General features: G+C 40.6%; 1 protein-coding gene across 1 annotated transcript; it reads left to right on the top strand.

The window, feature by feature from the left end:
- Nucleotides 1–712: 712 nt before the first annotated feature.
- On the top strand, nucleotides 713–16,283 carry LOC114062607 (solute carrier organic anion transporter family member 1C1-like). The gene is given in 12 exon segments (XM_027894239.1): nucleotides 713–800; nucleotides 1,617–1,749; nucleotides 2,154–2,275; nucleotides 3,193–3,339; nucleotides 4,196–4,294; nucleotides 5,122–5,367; nucleotides 6,225–6,389; nucleotides 8,122–8,317; nucleotides 9,355–9,520; nucleotides 9,960–10,141; nucleotides 14,684–14,748; nucleotides 15,987–16,283. Coding segments are annotated over 11 exon segments (1,599 nt in total). The 5' UTR covers nucleotides 713–800; nucleotides 1,617–1,699; the 3' UTR covers nucleotides 16,148–16,283.
- Nucleotides 16,284–18,189: the final 1,906 nt, after the last annotated feature.

Below are 18,189 nucleotides of genomic sequence, written 5' to 3'. Positions count from 1 at the left end.
TCCCAAAGCCTGCTCCTGATTCAGAATAATGGGCTCAAACAGATATAGTGATAACTAAGAGAAAATAACTTTCCCTGAAAAACAAAAGGATGGGAGAAGGTTGTTCTCAGCAAAATGTTTTCTTTTTCTAAAGAAAACGTATGTGTTAGAGCTTGCAAGGGATTTGGTGAGCAAAGGATGAGCCTAGAAGGTAATTGCATGGCAGGTCACTGTTCATCTCATGGAGCCAGGTAACACAAAACAAAGATTTCTCCCCCCTGGTCACCCTGGGCTTGAGTGGGAACAGCTTAGAGGACTCTCAAATCCAGAGAGGTGCAAAAGCCTATGTTTAAAAATGCCCAAATAACTCACTTGCCCACCAAGCCACACTTAACATTTACCCTTATAGTTACTGTGTAAGATACTTCCTCCTTAGAACACCGCTAGGGTGATCTACATCTCTGTCTGTTGCAGCAGCATCATTGACACCTACCTGAAATTAGCAGTGTTCATAAGAAATTAACAAACCAGCAGTATAGCATTTAATAAAAATTAGGAGAAATATTGATGTGGTTATTTGGGAAAAGGAGAGGTGGGAATGTAAAAATTGCTTAAAAATAATTCACAAAGTAAAGTCTTCTGTACTGCCTTTTCTAATCACTGTCCATTTTTTTCACAGATATTTCTTGGTGCATTGTCTTTTGTTTATTTTGCTAAAGCACTGTCAGGAAGTTATCTAAAAAGTACTATCACACAAATAGAAAGAAGATTTGATATCCCTTCCTCTTTGGTTGGCGTTATTGATGGAAGTTTTGAAATTGGTATGTGCTGTAGAAACCTATTTTTATTTTCAGTAAAAAAGAGTGATGCAATTTGTTATGAAGAATGATTTTACACATCTCTTTGAGCCATTAAAACTGAGCAAGATTCCCCTAGCGAAATTCAGTGGGACTGTCAGTATGATTACATTGGAGAGCATAAGGTTGGTTGGTCATACAAGAAATTAGGCATAGTCTTAAATATTTTGTAATTTGATAAACTTAGTGTCTGGCTAATTAATACTAATAGAAATTTTGACTGTTAAATGACAATTTGCCTGCACAGATTTATACTTTCTCTCTGCTTTTGTCAGGAATCTGCCTCCCTTGCGAGTGTTTGCCTGTTGTAATTTATCACTCAGCAGGAGTACAAACCTCTAACTGTAACCTACATTTATTTTCCAGTCCATCTCCTTCCCTGTGTACTAAAGTTTCCAGCAAGACATTGTCTCTTACCATTTCAGATTAGTGAATTTATCTCGTTGGAGTGTGGTACTCATGGGAATGAAATCTTAGCCTAAGTATATAAAAATCTGTTCAATTCCCCCTTTTCCCACTCTTTTGGTGATTTGCTCTCTTCAGCTGTCACAGTCCTTCTCCTCTTTTCCAGCTGTTTATCCAAAAGTTTATGGTTTTCTTATCACAGAAGGCATTGGGTTCCTGTAGAATGCCTGGAAAGAGGGAGAAACACCAACCCCAGGCCATCAGCCTCTCTCTTTCCCAGAAAACGCTGCCTATACCACATACTAGGAGTGGTTGTTTTAGGGGATCTCTTATCAACAAGCAGTAAAACTCAGTTTTCCTTTTGTACTCTCGAAGGGAACCTCCTAATCATAATTCTTGTAAGCTACTTTGGAGCGAAGCTTCACAGGCCAAGAATAATTGGAGCAGGCTGCTTGATTATGTCAGCTGGAACATTCCTAATTGCGATGCCCCAGTTCTTCATGGGACGGTAAGTGCAAAGGGATCAGCATTTTACAGCTGGGCTGTGCACACTGAATGTCAGTTCACTAAAATATTCAGGCATTGATTATGAAGATCCCCACAGAAATAGGCATATGTGGATGTGGTTACTTAGTCTGGTATTTTTTCTGAAAGGACTTATTCCTGTGGAGCAAATAATTTAATGTATATACTATTCTCAGTTGCAATCAGCTTGTTGTTTTCTTAGTCTGTGATCTCGATTGGTCACATTTTGACATGGTTTAGGAATTGTTGAGGCATCTGTGAACAAGTGATGACTAAACTCAGGATGAAATTTGCACTTAAGCACTATAAGCCTACCTGTTAGTAACAGATACGATTGCTTTTTCTTACCAGTTCTTATAAGTAAATACAACTTCGTTTTTCAAACAGATATCGATATGAAAGTTTCCCTTCCACCATCAACTCAACTGTTAACATCTCTCCATGTCTGCAGGATAAAAGCCAAACTCCATTTACATCCTTGGAAAAATCTCAAGCAAAAATAAATGCAGGTGAGAGAGATCTCTGTTAAATATTGTGATAAGCAAGGCTCTAAAAGGCTCTATCACAAGGCTCTAAAAGGCTCATGCACTACTTAATTAAAATGCAAAAAAAAGAAAAAAAAAAAGAAAAAAAAAGAAATCAGATTAATCGTTCCTACAGAAAAGACAGATCTACTGGCTGAGGCAAGTTTATTATAAACAAATGTTCAACTGCCCAAGAGTTTTTTTCAGGCTGCAGCTTTTCCTCCAGCTTTACTATCTCCAGCAACTTTCTGCAGCTCTGTGTTTTGCAGAAACACCAATCTCCCATTGGAACTTTAGAAAGTCATGGGCTTATTCTGCTGGGAAATGAGTGCCTTTAGATCCTTAGCTTGCTGGAAAGAGCCACTTGGGTCTCCCAGCCTGCAGACCCTGCTTCTTGTTTCTCTCCCTGCCCATTGACCCTGTTTTGCACACCACAAAGCTGCGGTGCATTGTGTTCCTAGTGGGGAAGGAACCTTCCTGCCCTTTGCCTGGCCATGAATAAGCTGTGGATGAGCAAATCAGACCCTCTTTATGTCCCAAAATATGTGTATGTTTGCATCCCCACACTTGTGGATTAAATGCGGCTCGTAGTGCTCCCTGTCATCAATGTTTCCCAAATCGTTCCATCAGGGGATGCCAGTTTTGGTTAGAAGGAAGTGAAAAAGTTTTCTAAGATAGGATGTGGCGACAAATTTATAAAATCAGTGAACTAGTTCACTTTTGAGGCAGTTCATGCTAAAAATATATCCACCTTAAGCTGTTTAGGTTAAAGTTGCCACCTCTGCACCTCCCAGTTTTCCTTCTAGTTTTCCTACATTAGAAGTATTTTAGAAAACCTGTGCATTCAGTGTCAAACTCTTATGAAAAGCATATCATTGTTGTCTCTCTTGTTACGCATTCAGGATGTGAAAAGGAAGCAGGCTCTTCCATGTGGATCTACGTTTTACTTGGAAATCTTTTACGTGGAATAGGTGAAACCCCCATCCAGCCTCTGGGAATTACATACATTGATGATTATGCCATAGAAGAGAACGCTGCCTTATATATTGGTAAAATAAATATTGCTTATTTTCCTAATGGATTTTTGCCCAGAAGAAACTGAGTTATTCTGAATAATGGAATGAGTGTTATTGAATTGACTTGCCCTGATTCTTTTGTTTGCATAATTTCCAATATTAAAATATATTTAAGTCATGTACACTCAGGGGACCAAGTTCCCCTTTAATTATACCAGCAGTTCCATTATCTTAATTTGATGAAAGAATTTGACCTTAGGTTCCTGCTGTTCCCCTAATCTTCCTAATTCTTCTGGATGTGGACTGCTGAGCCTGTGTGCACATTCAGTTCTCTGGAAAGTGATAAAAAGAGGCTCTTTCAAGCACTTAAAATAGAATTTTAGAGGGCACTCAAAATATTGCCTCCAGATTCCAGGAGAATTATAAACAATAGTGCTGAGGCTTTAGAAAGTTGGTATCACTGCTTTCTTGTGTTCATTGTCTGACCTCTGCACATTCACCTGAAATATTACCAAAAAATTCCTTCCCCATCAGCATTTTGTCTTGACAAGTTTCCAGCCTGGTAACTGGCAAAAAGTCAAGTTCTCCCTGTAAAAGATTCAGTCTTCCCAGATGAATTTTGAAAATTCAAAATATTCAGAAAGTTTGACTGAGGGTGTAGGGAAATGGTATTATTGGATACCAAAATAATGGTATTTTTCAGCCTATTCAGGGCCCCACCTCACCTTAAAGAGATCAGTTAAATAATTGCCATGTGCTTCCCAATTACTTTAATGCAGTCAGCTAAAGAGTTTCTTGCATTTATAGATGTTATGCTCTGCTTTTAGGTGCAAAGAACCAGTGCTCTTTCTGACTCAGGTGTGTAACAGTCCCTTGTTTTTTATTCCAGGCTGCGTACAGACAGTGGCAATTATAGGGCCAATATTTGGCTTTCTTCTGGGATCCTTGTGTGCCAAACTTTACGTTGACATAGGCTTCGTAGATCTGGGTAAGTCAGAAAACTCATGTTTCAAAAATTCAGTTAGGCTCAAAAATGCCCATTTTAGGCCAAGAACTATCTGGTCATGCCTAAGGGGCTAACAGGAGTAGAACAGGCATGTGGTGTGACTCTTGGGGATGGTCCTGTGCAGGGCTAAGAGTTGGACTCGATGATCCTTGTGGGTCCCTTCCAACTCAGCATATTCTGTGATTAGGAAATAAAAGGATGACAGCAGTAGAGTGCTCTATGCAGAAAAGGCTGGCAAGAAGGATGTTTGTAGAAGAAGACCTGACTCTTCCTCAGTCCTAGCAGGTCTGCAGTGGGTGCCTCCAGGAGATGCCCTGGGGAGGAGGCTCTGAGGAGACAGCGGGTGCCAGGAGGAGGCAGGACTGAGGCTCAGGATTTATGTGTGAGCGTTTTTTAGTATCTTGTTGTTGCCTGGAAACATTGTTTGGCAGTGGGTACCAGGTCTCCTGATTGCCTTCTATCTGAGAAAACACTTTCCTGTTTTTCCCTGAGGCTTTTGTACAGCACAGCCTGACCAGGAGCAGGGGAGTGGCCACCTGGACTGCCCCATCTCCCACGCCTTGCAGCACCTCTGGGGATGTGCGAGTGGCACAGCAGTGTCAGGGCCAGGCTGCTGCTGGGTCACAGCAATCAGCAAGTCCTTTCTGCATCCACACAGCTGCTCCTGTAACACCCTTAGAGACCCACAGCTAAACCTGGTGGAGTGGGAACAGACTCCTGCAGAGAAGGTCCCTGAAAAACCACCTTGCTTGATATCAGCACTCTCAAAAAGCATCTGTTTGTTTCTTCTTTCTTCTGTCTTTCTCCAGACAGCATCACAATAACCCCCAAGGACGTGCAGTGGGTGGGAGCGTGGTGGCTGGGTTACTTGATAGCTGGTGTGATCAGCGTTCTGGCCGGCATCCCCTTCTGGTTCCTGCCGAAGCACCTCCCGAAACCAGAGAGCAGGAAGGACTCCAGCACCTCCTCCGAGCAGTCCAAGTTCATCATCGAGGATAACAGAGACCAACACAAACCCTACCAGCAACAAACGAAGATTGCTGAGATGGCAAAAGGCAAATCACTGGAGTTTCTTTCCTGATGGTTGTTTTTCTCTCAAAGGCTTTTATAATTTAAAATTTTGCACTTTCTAAGGACCTATTTTAACGGACTGAGAATTACTATTTTTCCCTCAGGTGCCACTCTCCACCTACATAACAGACACATAAAGGGTCTTTTCATTGTTTCCTGGATCTGCTCTTGCATGCAGGATTTCTTCATCTGGGATTTGTAAAATTATATTAGTGGGCCAGCAAATATCCTGAAACCCTGCAAAAAATTTTCATTTACAGATAGTGACTGTTGCAGAAGCGGTGGTAAAAAAAGACTTTTGTTTTTTGCTAAAACTTTTTCTGGAAGTTCGTTCATTAGAAAAACATGTGGAAAATCTTATCAGAATAAGGATGGGCACAGACTCACTACAGTATTGTAGGAGGCTGTCTGGAGTTAGACAGGAGCTGGTTTGCACAATTTCATTTCCTTGGCCTTACTTTGCCAAAAGCATTTTCACTCAGTACTTGAATCTATAACTCAATATGTCTGTGCTTGCTGTCAGCTGAGTTGAGCATTCTCTGTCCCAAATTAAGCTGAAAGGTGCTGTGGCAACAGAAACCAAATCAGTCCTGGTTTATGATCGAAAGAAGGAATAGAAAACAAAATATCTCTTCTGGGATATTGATGCTTAGTGTTTTGCTCCACTGTTCCCCCATCCAGAAATAGGAAAGCTCTTAGGAGCATCATGGAACTTCATGGATTCCTTCTGAAATGTTCTGCAATCCTTTTTTTTGGAAAATGCAAACATGTCACAAAGAATTATCCACAGCAGTTATTCTCTCTCTGGTCTGCTTGTCATTTCTGGTGTTTTGTCTTGCAGACTTCTTTCCATCACTGAAGAGCCTCTTCGGGAATCCAGTTTACATTCTGTATTTGTGTGCAAGTATCATTCAGTTCAATTCTTTAATTGGCATGGTGACATACAAGCCAAAGTATATTGAACAGCAGTACGGGCAAACGTCTTCAAAAACTAACTTTGTTATAGGTAATGCTATATCTGCTTCTTGATATCTTTAAAAGGGACATTTTAGGAGTGGCATGTACATACATATAGGGAAAATTGTATTTTTTTAGGATATGTTTATTTCTTCTCCTTCCTTGTCTGACTTTAAGTAGTTGCTTATAGCAGGTAAGTTCTTTCATTTCTTCCTTAGCACTAGCTAGCTCTGAGTTTATCTGTGCAAGAGTTACTGTGAAAGTTCACATTATTTGATACCTTAATTCCCACTTAACTGGAAATTTGAAAAATGCTATATATGTACAGCACAAGAAAGTAATTGAAAAGAGAATTAATTTTAAATTGCTTTATGTCAATTTGTCATCAGACAAATCTGTTTCCTTGCTGGCATCCCACTTATTTCAATGAAATGAAGATCATGTCAGTGAGTGCTAAAGGACTGACTCTAAAGTAGTGTCACATTGCCAGTGAGTTCTTACTTTCTGAAGAGGCTGGTGTTAAATAAAAGGAAGGCAAGCCATATCCCAAAACATTCTGTACAGCACAAGAAAGAGAGATGCTGCTTCAGCCTTTGGTACCATGGTGGCCATTTTTGTAGATGACTTCAGGATCATGAACTCAAATGCCCAGTTGCTGAACCTGCACACAGACTTGAGTTCCATTCCTAAAGTCCAGGGATTCAATAGCATTAAACAGCAAAGAGGTTTACATCTACCCAATACAGAGGGAACTGCCTTGTTTCAGGGCAGCATTAGTTGCACAGCAACAGAGGTATATATATGCAGAAAAGCTGTATTGATCCATTGTGCTATGTTAATTCCTTAAAGATAGAAGCTGGAATTTCCTGGCACGAAGCTCCTCAAAGCAAGGGGAAATCATCAAATATAGTTGATGGCCAGTGAAAGTCCAGAAAACAATCCCTACATTCAGTAGAGCACTTCCAATTGTATTTAAAAATTTTTTTTCGAGCTAAGCTTTCAGGTATGTGCAAACTGAGTGGGGATTAAGAACAGTTTGATTTCACTGAGCATAGGGAATACATCCAACAGAAAGCATGCAATGACCTGGCTAGAGAAGGATCCTGAGTGAGTGGCTATCCCTGCAATAAGGTCATTTTCCTTCCTTCTTTTCCTTCCTCTTCAAATCCCCCCTTCCTGAGGACTGACTAGAACTTACAGTGTTTATTTCTCTTTCCGTATCTCTTTTACTATGACTAATTCTATTTTAATCTCTCTGATAGATTTCAACATTGCCAGAGCAATTTGAAGCATTAAAAAAAAAAAAAAAAAAAAAAAAAAAAAAAAAAAAAAAAAAAAAAAAAAAAAAAAAAAAAAAAAAAAAAAAAAAAAAAAAAAAAAAAAGGAAAAAAGAGAGAGAGAAAACAGATCTTGCTCCAGATCTCATAACACTCTAGGAATGAGCAGATCCCTCTGCTGACCAACTAACAGTGGAGAAAACCACCTAGATTAAGAGTTTAAGAAACTGGAGGATCATTAGCTAAACTTTATCCAGTTCTTTATTCCTGTCATAGAACTAGCAATGAAGCATGTCCCTGAGAGGAATTTTTAAAAGCACCTCCAGCACCCTGGTAACAGTCCAAGGATCAGTTCAAGTCTGGACAAAATAAAATGCCCTGACTGAAGACCTTTTATGTTTGGTTCCTTCATCTTATTGCTGCAGCTGGTTTTCTGGCTGGGAAAGTTAGTTAGTCCATTGATCTGGGGTTTTCATTAATACAGATTTTTCTGTTTGATTTAAGGTCTTATCAACATTCCTGCTGTGGCCTTTGGCATATTCTCTGGAGGACTGGTCATGAAAAAATTCAGAATCGGTGTTTTGGGGGCCGCAAAACTTTCCCTGGGATCATCTTTCTTTGGTTACCTTTTGCTCCTCTCACTGTTTGCGATGGGCTGTGAGAACTCAGAAGTGGCAGGGCTGACCGTGTCGTACCATGGGTAGGCTGGCAAGGGCATCCTACAGCAACAAGTGCTATTGCAGACCAAACTTCTTCCTCATTTCATTCCAAAAAGCATATATTGTTGAAAAGAGAGTGATGGACCTAAACATGCTTCCCAGAAACTTGATTCAAAGCGGTGGAAGCTACTCCATCTCTTCTAGAGGACATTGTGTCAGAATGCTTTAATGACTGTGGCATAAACCAGAGGGGTTTATGTCACCAGTGCAAATTATTTTTCTGATTACTTTTTAATTATTATTTCCATGGGACCCATCCCTTGAGCCTGGTGATTTCTGGAAATGTGAGGAGCTCAGGAGTGGGGATTCAATTAATTGTTCCTTGCTTCTCTGTGCTGAACAACAAATGTGATTTAATGGCCTGTGAACCCAAAACTTCAGGGATTCATGGACTAATCATGAGTAAGCCATGATGTTAACGATGAGGTACACCTTAAGGGTCACTTTTGCATCACTTTTGCCCATGCTGTTACTCCATAAAGCTCACTTTTTGGTAGGAGTTTCCAGCACTGACTCCACAGCTGCCCCAGGAGCTGCTCCACTAGTGTCTTTAGGAGCAGGTGGCTGAAGTTGGCAAATTGCTGTCATGCAAAGTATTGGACCCTCAGTCTGGATGAATCCCATTCTGATAAGCTCCTCACTAACCTCTACAGAGACCATTTTGCACAAGGAGCTCAATCCCCTCTTTGCCATTTGTCCAGTTTCGTTAAAACTGCATCAAGCCTCAGATAACCAAAATCTTGGAAAATAGAAGCAAATTCACGAATAGAAATTGTTAGCTGTCACCCTCAATAAAGTAGCTACCATCTCAGCGTAGATGGTGTGATATTGTTAAAACATTTGGATAACAGAGAAATAAGAATTTACGGGGCTGCATTGATGTGAAGAGACAACCTTTAATGGGCTACAGAGGGGAGATCTGGCCAGGTGTGCCTGTCAGAGAGCACAGCCCATGATTTGATAATGATTTCTTCCACATCTGCTTGAAAACGTCTTTGCAATTTCTGTTTTTCCTCAGAACTAAGCTGATGACTGGCTACGAGCAAGCCGTGTTTTCAGAGTGCAATGCAGGCTGCTCATGTTCCAACAATGACTGGGACCCCATCTGTGGAGAAAATGGAGTTACCTACATTTCTGCCTGTCTCGCTGGCTGCCAGGCGTCCAACGGCAGTGGGAAAAACACCGTAAGGCAGTCTTTCGTTCCCATGTGTGATGTGATATTTTTTGCAAATACAACCAGGTCTGTCAGAGTAAGTGGATTAAAATTGACTAAGGCACGTCCTCTTCAACCCTAAACTCCTCGGGGTTATTTTAGCAATCTGCCACCCACATTTAAAAGTCTCAGGTTTTCTTTCCAGCAGAAATCACAAGCAGAGAATGTTGGAGGGGGTTTTATTTACCTGTTGGCTACCAAGAGTCTTGGAAAAAAACTGTAATAAATACATTCATCAACAGTAGATACTTTATAATTTTCTCCTTCAATAAATAAACATTTTCCTTTTGCAAAACATTCCCACTTTGGATTTAAACCTTCAGCTACCCAGAAAACCATGATGTGCAATTCCTGCACATCCGCTTCTCCACTGTTTAGATTATCATACATTTTTATCTGCTCTCTTCCAGGTATTTTTTAACTGCAGCTGTGTGGGAACCTTCGAATCTTCACAAAGCTCCTCAGCTGTGGTGGGACCGTGTCAAAAAGGAAATGAGTGTCCAAAAATGTTTCTGTATTTTCTAGTAATATCAGTTATCACTTCATACACTTTGTCAGTAGGTGGCACACCGGGATACATCCTGCTTCTAAGGTAAGAAATCATTTCTGCCAGCATTGCCAAATGTTTTCGAGGTGTTTTGACATGTGTGACTGGATCTCCCTCCCCTCCTAGTATTCCTAATACTGTGAAATGTTTTCAGCTATTCAAGGTGGCTTTTAAAATACTTTTTTTTTTTTTTACTATAGAAAGGCATCCTCAGAATTTTGCAACAAGTTTTCTACCATCGGTGCAACGTGTTTATGATATCAGCTATATTCTTCTGGTTTCAAACGTGATATAAGAGGCCTAGTTATAGCTTATACCAAAATCCCCTTCTCTAATGCCTTTTACATTACCAGAATGGTGTTATATGACCTCCCTTCAAACGGAAATTAGCTCTGCATGTGCCAGTGTGGGCGCATATATGTATATGTATATGAACAGCCAGTTTTCCTCAATTCCTATGGATACTGATGCATGACTACATGGAGGTATTCTAACCCAATCCCTCTATATACCCTCAACTCTTCTCCTCTAGCCCATTTTATTATTCCGTATGATTTCTCTGTTCCAGATTTTTTTCTCTTCAAGACAAAGATTGATTTAAAAAGAGATATTTTTTTTTCCTGTTCTGATAATTGCAGATTTATTAAATGCTTCTCCTAAGGGATTGTTCCAATACATATTTACTACTGGGACTATTTGTCCATCGCTGAGTGTAAGCTTTGAAACTAATTTTAGAAAGTGCAAAAGGCATGTAATACTACCAGGACTTAATCTGGATTTTTGTCAATTTATTTGCAATTTTTGGATTCCAAGTGCTGCTCCACTTTGTTTTGGAAAGCTTTCTTACTCAGTTCCTTTTTCCAAATTATTTCCAGATGGGCACATTCTACTTCTCAAACAAAGCAACAGTAAATCCAGGCTAACTAATCTTTAGTATTATAATTGTGCTTTCTTACCCAAAAATTCTCTTTGTTTTTTAATGAAATTTTCTGGAACAGACCCTGTCTCATTGCTGGTGCCTTTAAATCACATGGACAGAGCCAGTGCTAGAACTGGCTGAATATAGGCTATACGGAAAAAAACTAAATAAAGAATGTGATTTCGGCTATGGTTCCATCACGATCCTTGAACCAGAATCAGTATTCACACAGAGACTCTCAGAAATGGTTAGGCTGAGGATCCTTCTGCACTGCCCTAGACAAACACTGCCAGTGAGGTGTGTGCCTCACTGAGGTGAAGCCACACAGCTTTCCTCATGGACCTTGCGGGGTTACCACTGAGCACTGCAAAAACACACTGCATATTTCTCTCTCCCCAAGGTTTCACTCCAAAAACAATCATATTATAATCCATTTTAGACAGTTTGTACTGAAGCTTATACACCACTGAACTGTCCGTGCGCCAAGATGAGGACGATTCACGAGCTGAGAGCTTGCAGGAAAACCTTCAGTATTTATGCCAGATTTCTCTCTGGGTTTGCTTCTGACATATTGGATAAATATGGGCATAGGGCTATGCAGAGGTGCAGTTTCCTTCCCCTTTCCCTCTACATGATGTCTCCTTCCTATCCATAAGACATAGAGTAGAAAGTGTACAGATATGGTACCACACGGGACCTCAAAACTGTTGCAGCCATGCTCAACCTCCTGCTTTTCCTCTTGTCTCCACTGCATGAAAAATTAAGTGTTTGGGAGGAAATGTTCATAATTGAACACCTATAAGCTTAAACCACACAGTGTTGCCAGCACATCTTAGCCCTAAGAACTTTCTCTTGGGAACCTTATTGCTTAATGGATTTATTTAGAAAAGCTTAGAAAGGTTTTCAATTACAATACTAAAACACTTTATATATGAAATCAGCAAAACAGTTTTACTGGTTCAGCTCCAAATCTTTTATTAGTGTTGAAAATCATTTTATTTTGAGAGACATTTAACTGAAACTGAGAAGTTATGTGTTTTCCTGCTGGATTGAGGGTACCCACCTCTGATGTGCAGCTAAATAAAATGTGTTTCAGGAAGTTCAATCCCTTTTTTCCTTTTGGCTTTTTTTTTTTTTTTTCTGCACTACAAATGACCTGTGGTTACAATTACACTTTAAGCTCATGCTTACTTTTCTCTTTTCTGTAATCCATCACTGACTGACTTTCCCTGAAAATCTGGCTGAATGAAAGTGTGCTTCTGTTACCAGAAGGAAAATAAATTTTCTTTGAAAACAAATAGTCCAAGGTCAAGTTGCAGATTTCATTAAGTACTTTTTCCAATGATCTGTTTTTAAAATTACTCAATAGTCAGTCAGCTCTGTTAAGATTCCAGCACTTGAGCAATCTGATGTTTTCTGATGAGCAGATATCATTGCACCTGCCATGGAGCACCAACACAGCTAAATCCCTTTAGCCTTTTGATTTAGTGACATTTTCTTTAAGGGTTTACACGACTGGAGCCATTGAAATATGCTTACAGCTCGTGACTGAGTCATTTGCTGAAATGTCTTTTTAGAGGTATTAGCCTAATTGCAATTGCCAAGGAACTCGGGAAAGCCCTAAAGTTTTGTAGAAAAACACCCTGTAGTTCAGATAGCTGTTGTTCAAGCACCAGCTATTAATAGCAGGTGATTAGGCAGTGAAAAGGAAGTCTCAGATCTCCCTGAGAGGTCTGGCTATCACTCAGGATCACAAAGAACTCCTGTTTCCGAGCAAACACAATACAAATGCTCAAACAATTATTTTTTTTTTTTCCATCTGAAAGTAATGATTTTTCCTGCAGGATATAAATCCTATGGAACACATAATAAATACCTGGTTATTGGTTTTATTTTCCAATTTTGCTTTCTATGCCCTCAGAATTGTTTAGAAGAACCCCAGACTGAGGCTTGCTTGTGTAAGGTGTTTCTGATAGGAGAGCAAGTCACTGTTCTTACAGCTTAAAATCATATTACAGTCATGCTTACATGGATGGCAGTGCTTGTATAAGCCACAGTGCAACAGACTGTGTGATGATAATCCATGACCGGGGCATTAAAGTGTTGAGATTATAAAATGAGGTGCACACAACTATTTATTTTTTTTACTGTGATACTTCAGTGTTCTTTTTACAGAGTCAGAGAATGACTGGGGCTGGTAAGGACCTCCAGAGATCACTTAGTAAAACTCTCGTGCCAAGGCAGAGTCACCCAGAACAGATTGCACAGGCTGACATCCAGGCAGGTTTTGAATCTCCCCAGAGACACCACAGCCTGTCTGGGCAGTGTTCTATCACCCTCACAGTAGTTTTTCCTCACATTCAAATGGAACTCCCTGTGTTTCAGTTCATGCCCATTGTCCCTTGCCCTGCCACTGGGCACCACTGAAAAGATTCTGACCACATCCTCTTGAAACCTGCCCTTCAGATGTGTGTATGCATCACTAGGCTAGCTACCTTCTTCCTTAAATGCCCTTCAGGTCCTTTCTATTTTCACTAAATTGGGGGAAGATGACCTAAATATCATTTACAGTACAGGTTCTTAATGTTGTTCTGGCAGCTACACTGTGAAATTTAAAAACATCACTAGTGGGGAACAAAAGAGCTAGTTTTGTAATATCTTTATTATCTTTTAAAATATATTCCAAATTACATTAATTTCTGCAGAAGCTGAGCCCATCCTAGTTCAGAACATGTAGACAGGGTCTCCAGAGGGCTACGTCCATCCACAGTGACAATTGAATTTCCTCCCAATTTTTTTTCTGTTTTATAATTAAGATAATGACTGTGACAACAGGGAATTTTATCAATTCCTATATTGACACACATATGTTACTCACCCCACATATCAAACATGTCCCTGTTTAATCACGTGACTGGGACTTCTCACTGGCCAAAAGTCAAGGATGTTCTGAGATTTGTGCTGGATTAGGCATTGTAATTGGCAGTCTGGTACCTGTTGGGGAAACAGCATACTTGGCAGCTGGTGAGTGAGCAGCAGGTGAGTCCTATGAATTTGGGTGGGTCCATACACACACTGCTTGTAGCATGGTTGTGAAAGGCAGCTGATCTCCTGCCCACCACCTCTGCCTTCCTCAATGGACTAAGGTGATGACTAAAGGCTGGAGCAGGGCTGATCTGGAGCTAGATCTCCCCTGAAAGCTCAGAAAAGTCCAAATGCAAAGGATCTGTCAGAGAATTTACCTGTACAGGAGGTGAGATCCTGATCCTAGATACAGTGCAATGAAAAGTGCATACCTAAATACCTTGTACTAGCCTGGATCATGATCCCAAAATTCAGAGAGTATTTAGCTGAGTAAGACCATCCAATGGATGTGTGATTTCACAGTCAATTTTCTTGTCCTGTTTGGGTAAGTCCTAAGTGCTGATATCATGTGAAAATCCACAACCATCTTAAAATGTGATACTGAATATAGACATTCAGAATTCCTGAATTCTGTTCTGGTTTTATCATACTTTTTATGTATTTCTGTAATTTGGTTAGTCAGTGACATTAAGGAGGAAAAGATCACATTTCTTTCCTTTTTCTTGCTTTGTATTTGTGTTCAAATTATTCACACGTGATTCTTTATTTGTATATAACACTTTTTTTATTATTATTATTTTCAGATGCATTAAACCCCACTTGAAATCATTTGCACTTGGTATCTATACCCTGGCAATAAGAGTACTTGGTAAGTCTGTTGAGTAACTCTTGAGTTTGTTTTAATACACTCCTCACTAATCATTTATCTTAGAATTAAGCTCTGATTGTTGGAAAGAACAATGTCTAACTGACAAGAAAATATCATATGAATTAAAAAAAAATAGGAAAAGGGTTGGAAAAACTATATAGCTTGCTAATTCATATAGCTGTGTCTTAAGTACAATTAAAACATACATGGCCAATATCCATAGAGATGACAAGCAATCCTTCAGACTATGAAGCTAACATAAAAATTACTCTTGTCTCTCCTTAATCAGCAACAAGCATAATAGAACCGCTATGGCTGAGAATGTGTGATTGTTTTTCAGGCATATTTTCATCAGTTTCTAAGGGAACTAGTCTGAGCACAACTGTGCCTGGGGGCAGGGTTCACTGCGGCCTTGTGGTAGAGCCACCTCTAAGTTGTCACTGAAATCAAGGGTATCGTGAGATGCCAATGAACTGGAGATTCTAAAATGCTCTATGTCTTCACAGAAAAAAAAAACAACAACAACAAAAAAACAGCAAGTCACCTACTTAAATAGAGTAGACTTAGATGAGCTGGATGAAATGGCATCCAAACAAGCTGCTGGCTGCTTTCTCACACCTTTGCAGGCCAAGATTTTTCCCTCCTGGCTTACTTTCTTCTCCAGCAACCATGGGTAGCTCCCCAAGTGGCACAGAGTTCAGGATATCCCATTAGCACGTGAAGAAAGGCCTTTCCCTTCCATCACCCACCAGCACTGCAGTAGGTTTGTCCCTGCCACAGCAGTATCTCAAGATACTTGTAGGATACTTGTAGCCCCACTACAGGCTCCCAGCCTCACTGTCTCTCTCCCTTCTCAATCCCCCACAACCAACGCACTCCCTACACCCAAGCTGAAAAGGCTCCACTGCTCTTAAGAAAGGAGAAGCATCTCCTTTCTTTTTCTTTCTCCAGAGGTGTCCCGCAGGGTGAGGAAACCAAACCATGACCAGCCCTCCTTCCGCTGGCTTCCACAGGCTTTTTGATGTCCTGTTATGCTTCCCTGGCTTCCCACAGGGAGGAAAGGGCGGTGTGTGCCTGGGCAGCACAAGGCACGTCTCCTCAAACCAGCAAACAGTGTGGAAGTGTCACTGCTGTTCGAACCTATGATTTAATGTCCTACACGTACGTGTCTCTAGATCAGAACTGATCGCTCTGGAAAGTAACTGTCTTGCTTCTATTTATTTGTTAAATACACCCAGCGGGAATTCCAGCCCCAGTGTATTTTGGAGTAGCCATAGATACCACTTGCCTGAAATGGGGCAGCAAAAGATGTGGGGGAAGAGGAGCGTGCAGACTCTATGACTCCAGTGCGCTCAGGTAACAGCTCTTCTCCATTCGCTCTTTAACTTGTGCTCTTTAAGTGTGTCTGTGCCTGGCACTGCTAGAAGAATTCCTGTTGGAAAATTTGAGTGAAAGATTTGAAACTGAATGACAGACTCTGACTAACAATATTAACAATAATGTTCAGGTTTCAGCATTCTCTTTTGATTTAATCTCTTCTTGGGAGGAAGGAAGTGATCATCTTGTTTCAGTATCAGCTGGAAATATTTGTTACTTAATTATTCACCTAATTGAAACCTCAATTTCATGCTAAAGCTTCCCCCATTCTCTGCTGTGGTAATGTGTAAATAAGTAGAAAGGTTATTAAAACTATTCATATTGGAGCTGGACCACAAAATGGAAGGGAAAGGTACTATAAAGCACGCTTGTCTTATCTAGAGCCGTAAGTGCAGTGTTGTCTTTACCAGTTTATTGCTAGAGGACAATAATAATCTGAGCTGCATTCATGAAAGGTGCCATCAGAAATGAAGAATGGAATAACAAGGGTAAGAGGAAAATGGGAGAACACGTTGTTCTTTCCCCCCACTCCCAGGAAAAATGTTTTGAAAACATGAAGGAAAGAACAAAATCTCAGTTGGGACTCTTTTTGCTGATAAAACATAATGATGTTATTGTTACTGCTGTTGTTGCTGTCATTATGCCTGTAAAACAAAAATACCTTCAAATGGTTTTGATATCACTGGTACTTTTTATGAGGCAAGCATAAAATAGAGTAATTGCTCTAAAAATATTAGTGCTATTCTTATTGAAGCACACTGGGATGGAGGAGGTCAGTTAATGCCTGAGATGCTTTCTTGGCCACAGACCACACCCACCTGACCTGGATGAGCTGACAAACTCCCCTCTCCAGGGTCTTGATTGAAGAGTGTTCTTATTCAGCCTTACCACATGAGAATATGAATGCGTTCTTGATGCCTTCTAGTCAGATGTTGCCTTTGAAATAGGCTCTGATCAACCATTTCTCTCTCAGGTATGTGTACCTGGGGCTGACTTTGGTGTTGGGCACGGTGTCCATTTTCTTCAGTGTTGCTGTCCTTTGGGTTCTCCGGAAAAGGTCTTCTGCACCAGATGAGACCCTCTCAGCCAACGGGGAGAGAGGCACCTGTGGGACAAAGAGCAGAAAAGATAATTTTGTCCATAGTGACTGTTTAATTCAGTCAACTTACTGGCCAGAAAAGGAGACTAGACTTTAGGAAGACCGAGATCTCCACTGTGATTTTACCCAGTGAGTGGTGTTCCAGGCAAAAATTCATCGTCAGTGAAGCAGTATCTTAGTATCCACCCTGAAAATGTTCAACTTCATGTAATTTTCACTGTACACACCAAAAGAAAAGATAACCATTTTTAGCACATGTACAGCTCTGAATACACTGCTCACCATTTTTTCTGTGGAGTGAGGGCAGTTCTTACGGCTGGGGAGGTGCAGCTTCCTCCCTCATCGAGAAACCGTTCTTACGGCTGCTTCTCAGCTCCCTCCCTCCTCATCAAACTGCAACAGCTGTTGCTGCCCCTCAGTTTCCTTGTGTGTGTGAGGGGTAGTGGAGAGGCTGCCGTGCAGCTCTCTCTGCCATAGAGCCAGCCCAAAAGGAGCACAAAACCTGACTTGGCAGCCTGGAAGGTGGAGGGATCTTTGGCACGCAGCCCGCCCTTGCAAACAGTGGAGCACAGGGCAGGAGGAAGGTGGTTTGCTGGAAGGTGAAATCAGCCACAGGCTCTGGGCATCTCATGGATTCAACCCATAACACTTAGGGCATCCAATGTTGTGGTTAGGGATCTTTTTTCAAGTAGCTCTGTTATAGTACAACAATAACAGCAATAAAAGCTGTCATTGCAGTCAAAGAGACCACAAGAGTATTGTCCAAAGGAAACTGGAATAAAATAGAGCTTTTTTAGGTTTCCAGCAGTTTCTTGCTACTTGCTAGTACTCAGTGTACTAAATAATTCCATGCACTTTATTAAAATGTAATAACACCATGATAAAAGATACGTATGATTTATTTTTTAAAAAGCTATGAAAAGAGAGCTGGGGAAAAATAAAATTAATTAAAAGACCAAGTGACT

The sequence above is a fragment of the Empidonax traillii genome, unplaced genomic scaffold (assembly GCF_003031625.1).
Source record: "Empidonax traillii isolate 1590-97213 ecotype Southwest subspecies unplaced genomic scaffold, ASM303162v1 scaffold422:size936756, whole genome shotgun sequence".
Taxonomy (NCBI): Eukaryota; Metazoa; Chordata; class Aves; order Passeriformes; family Tyrannidae; genus Empidonax; species Empidonax traillii.
The sequence above is the reverse complement of the archived record's forward strand: the minus strand, read 5'-3'. Positions and strand labels throughout refer to the sequence as shown.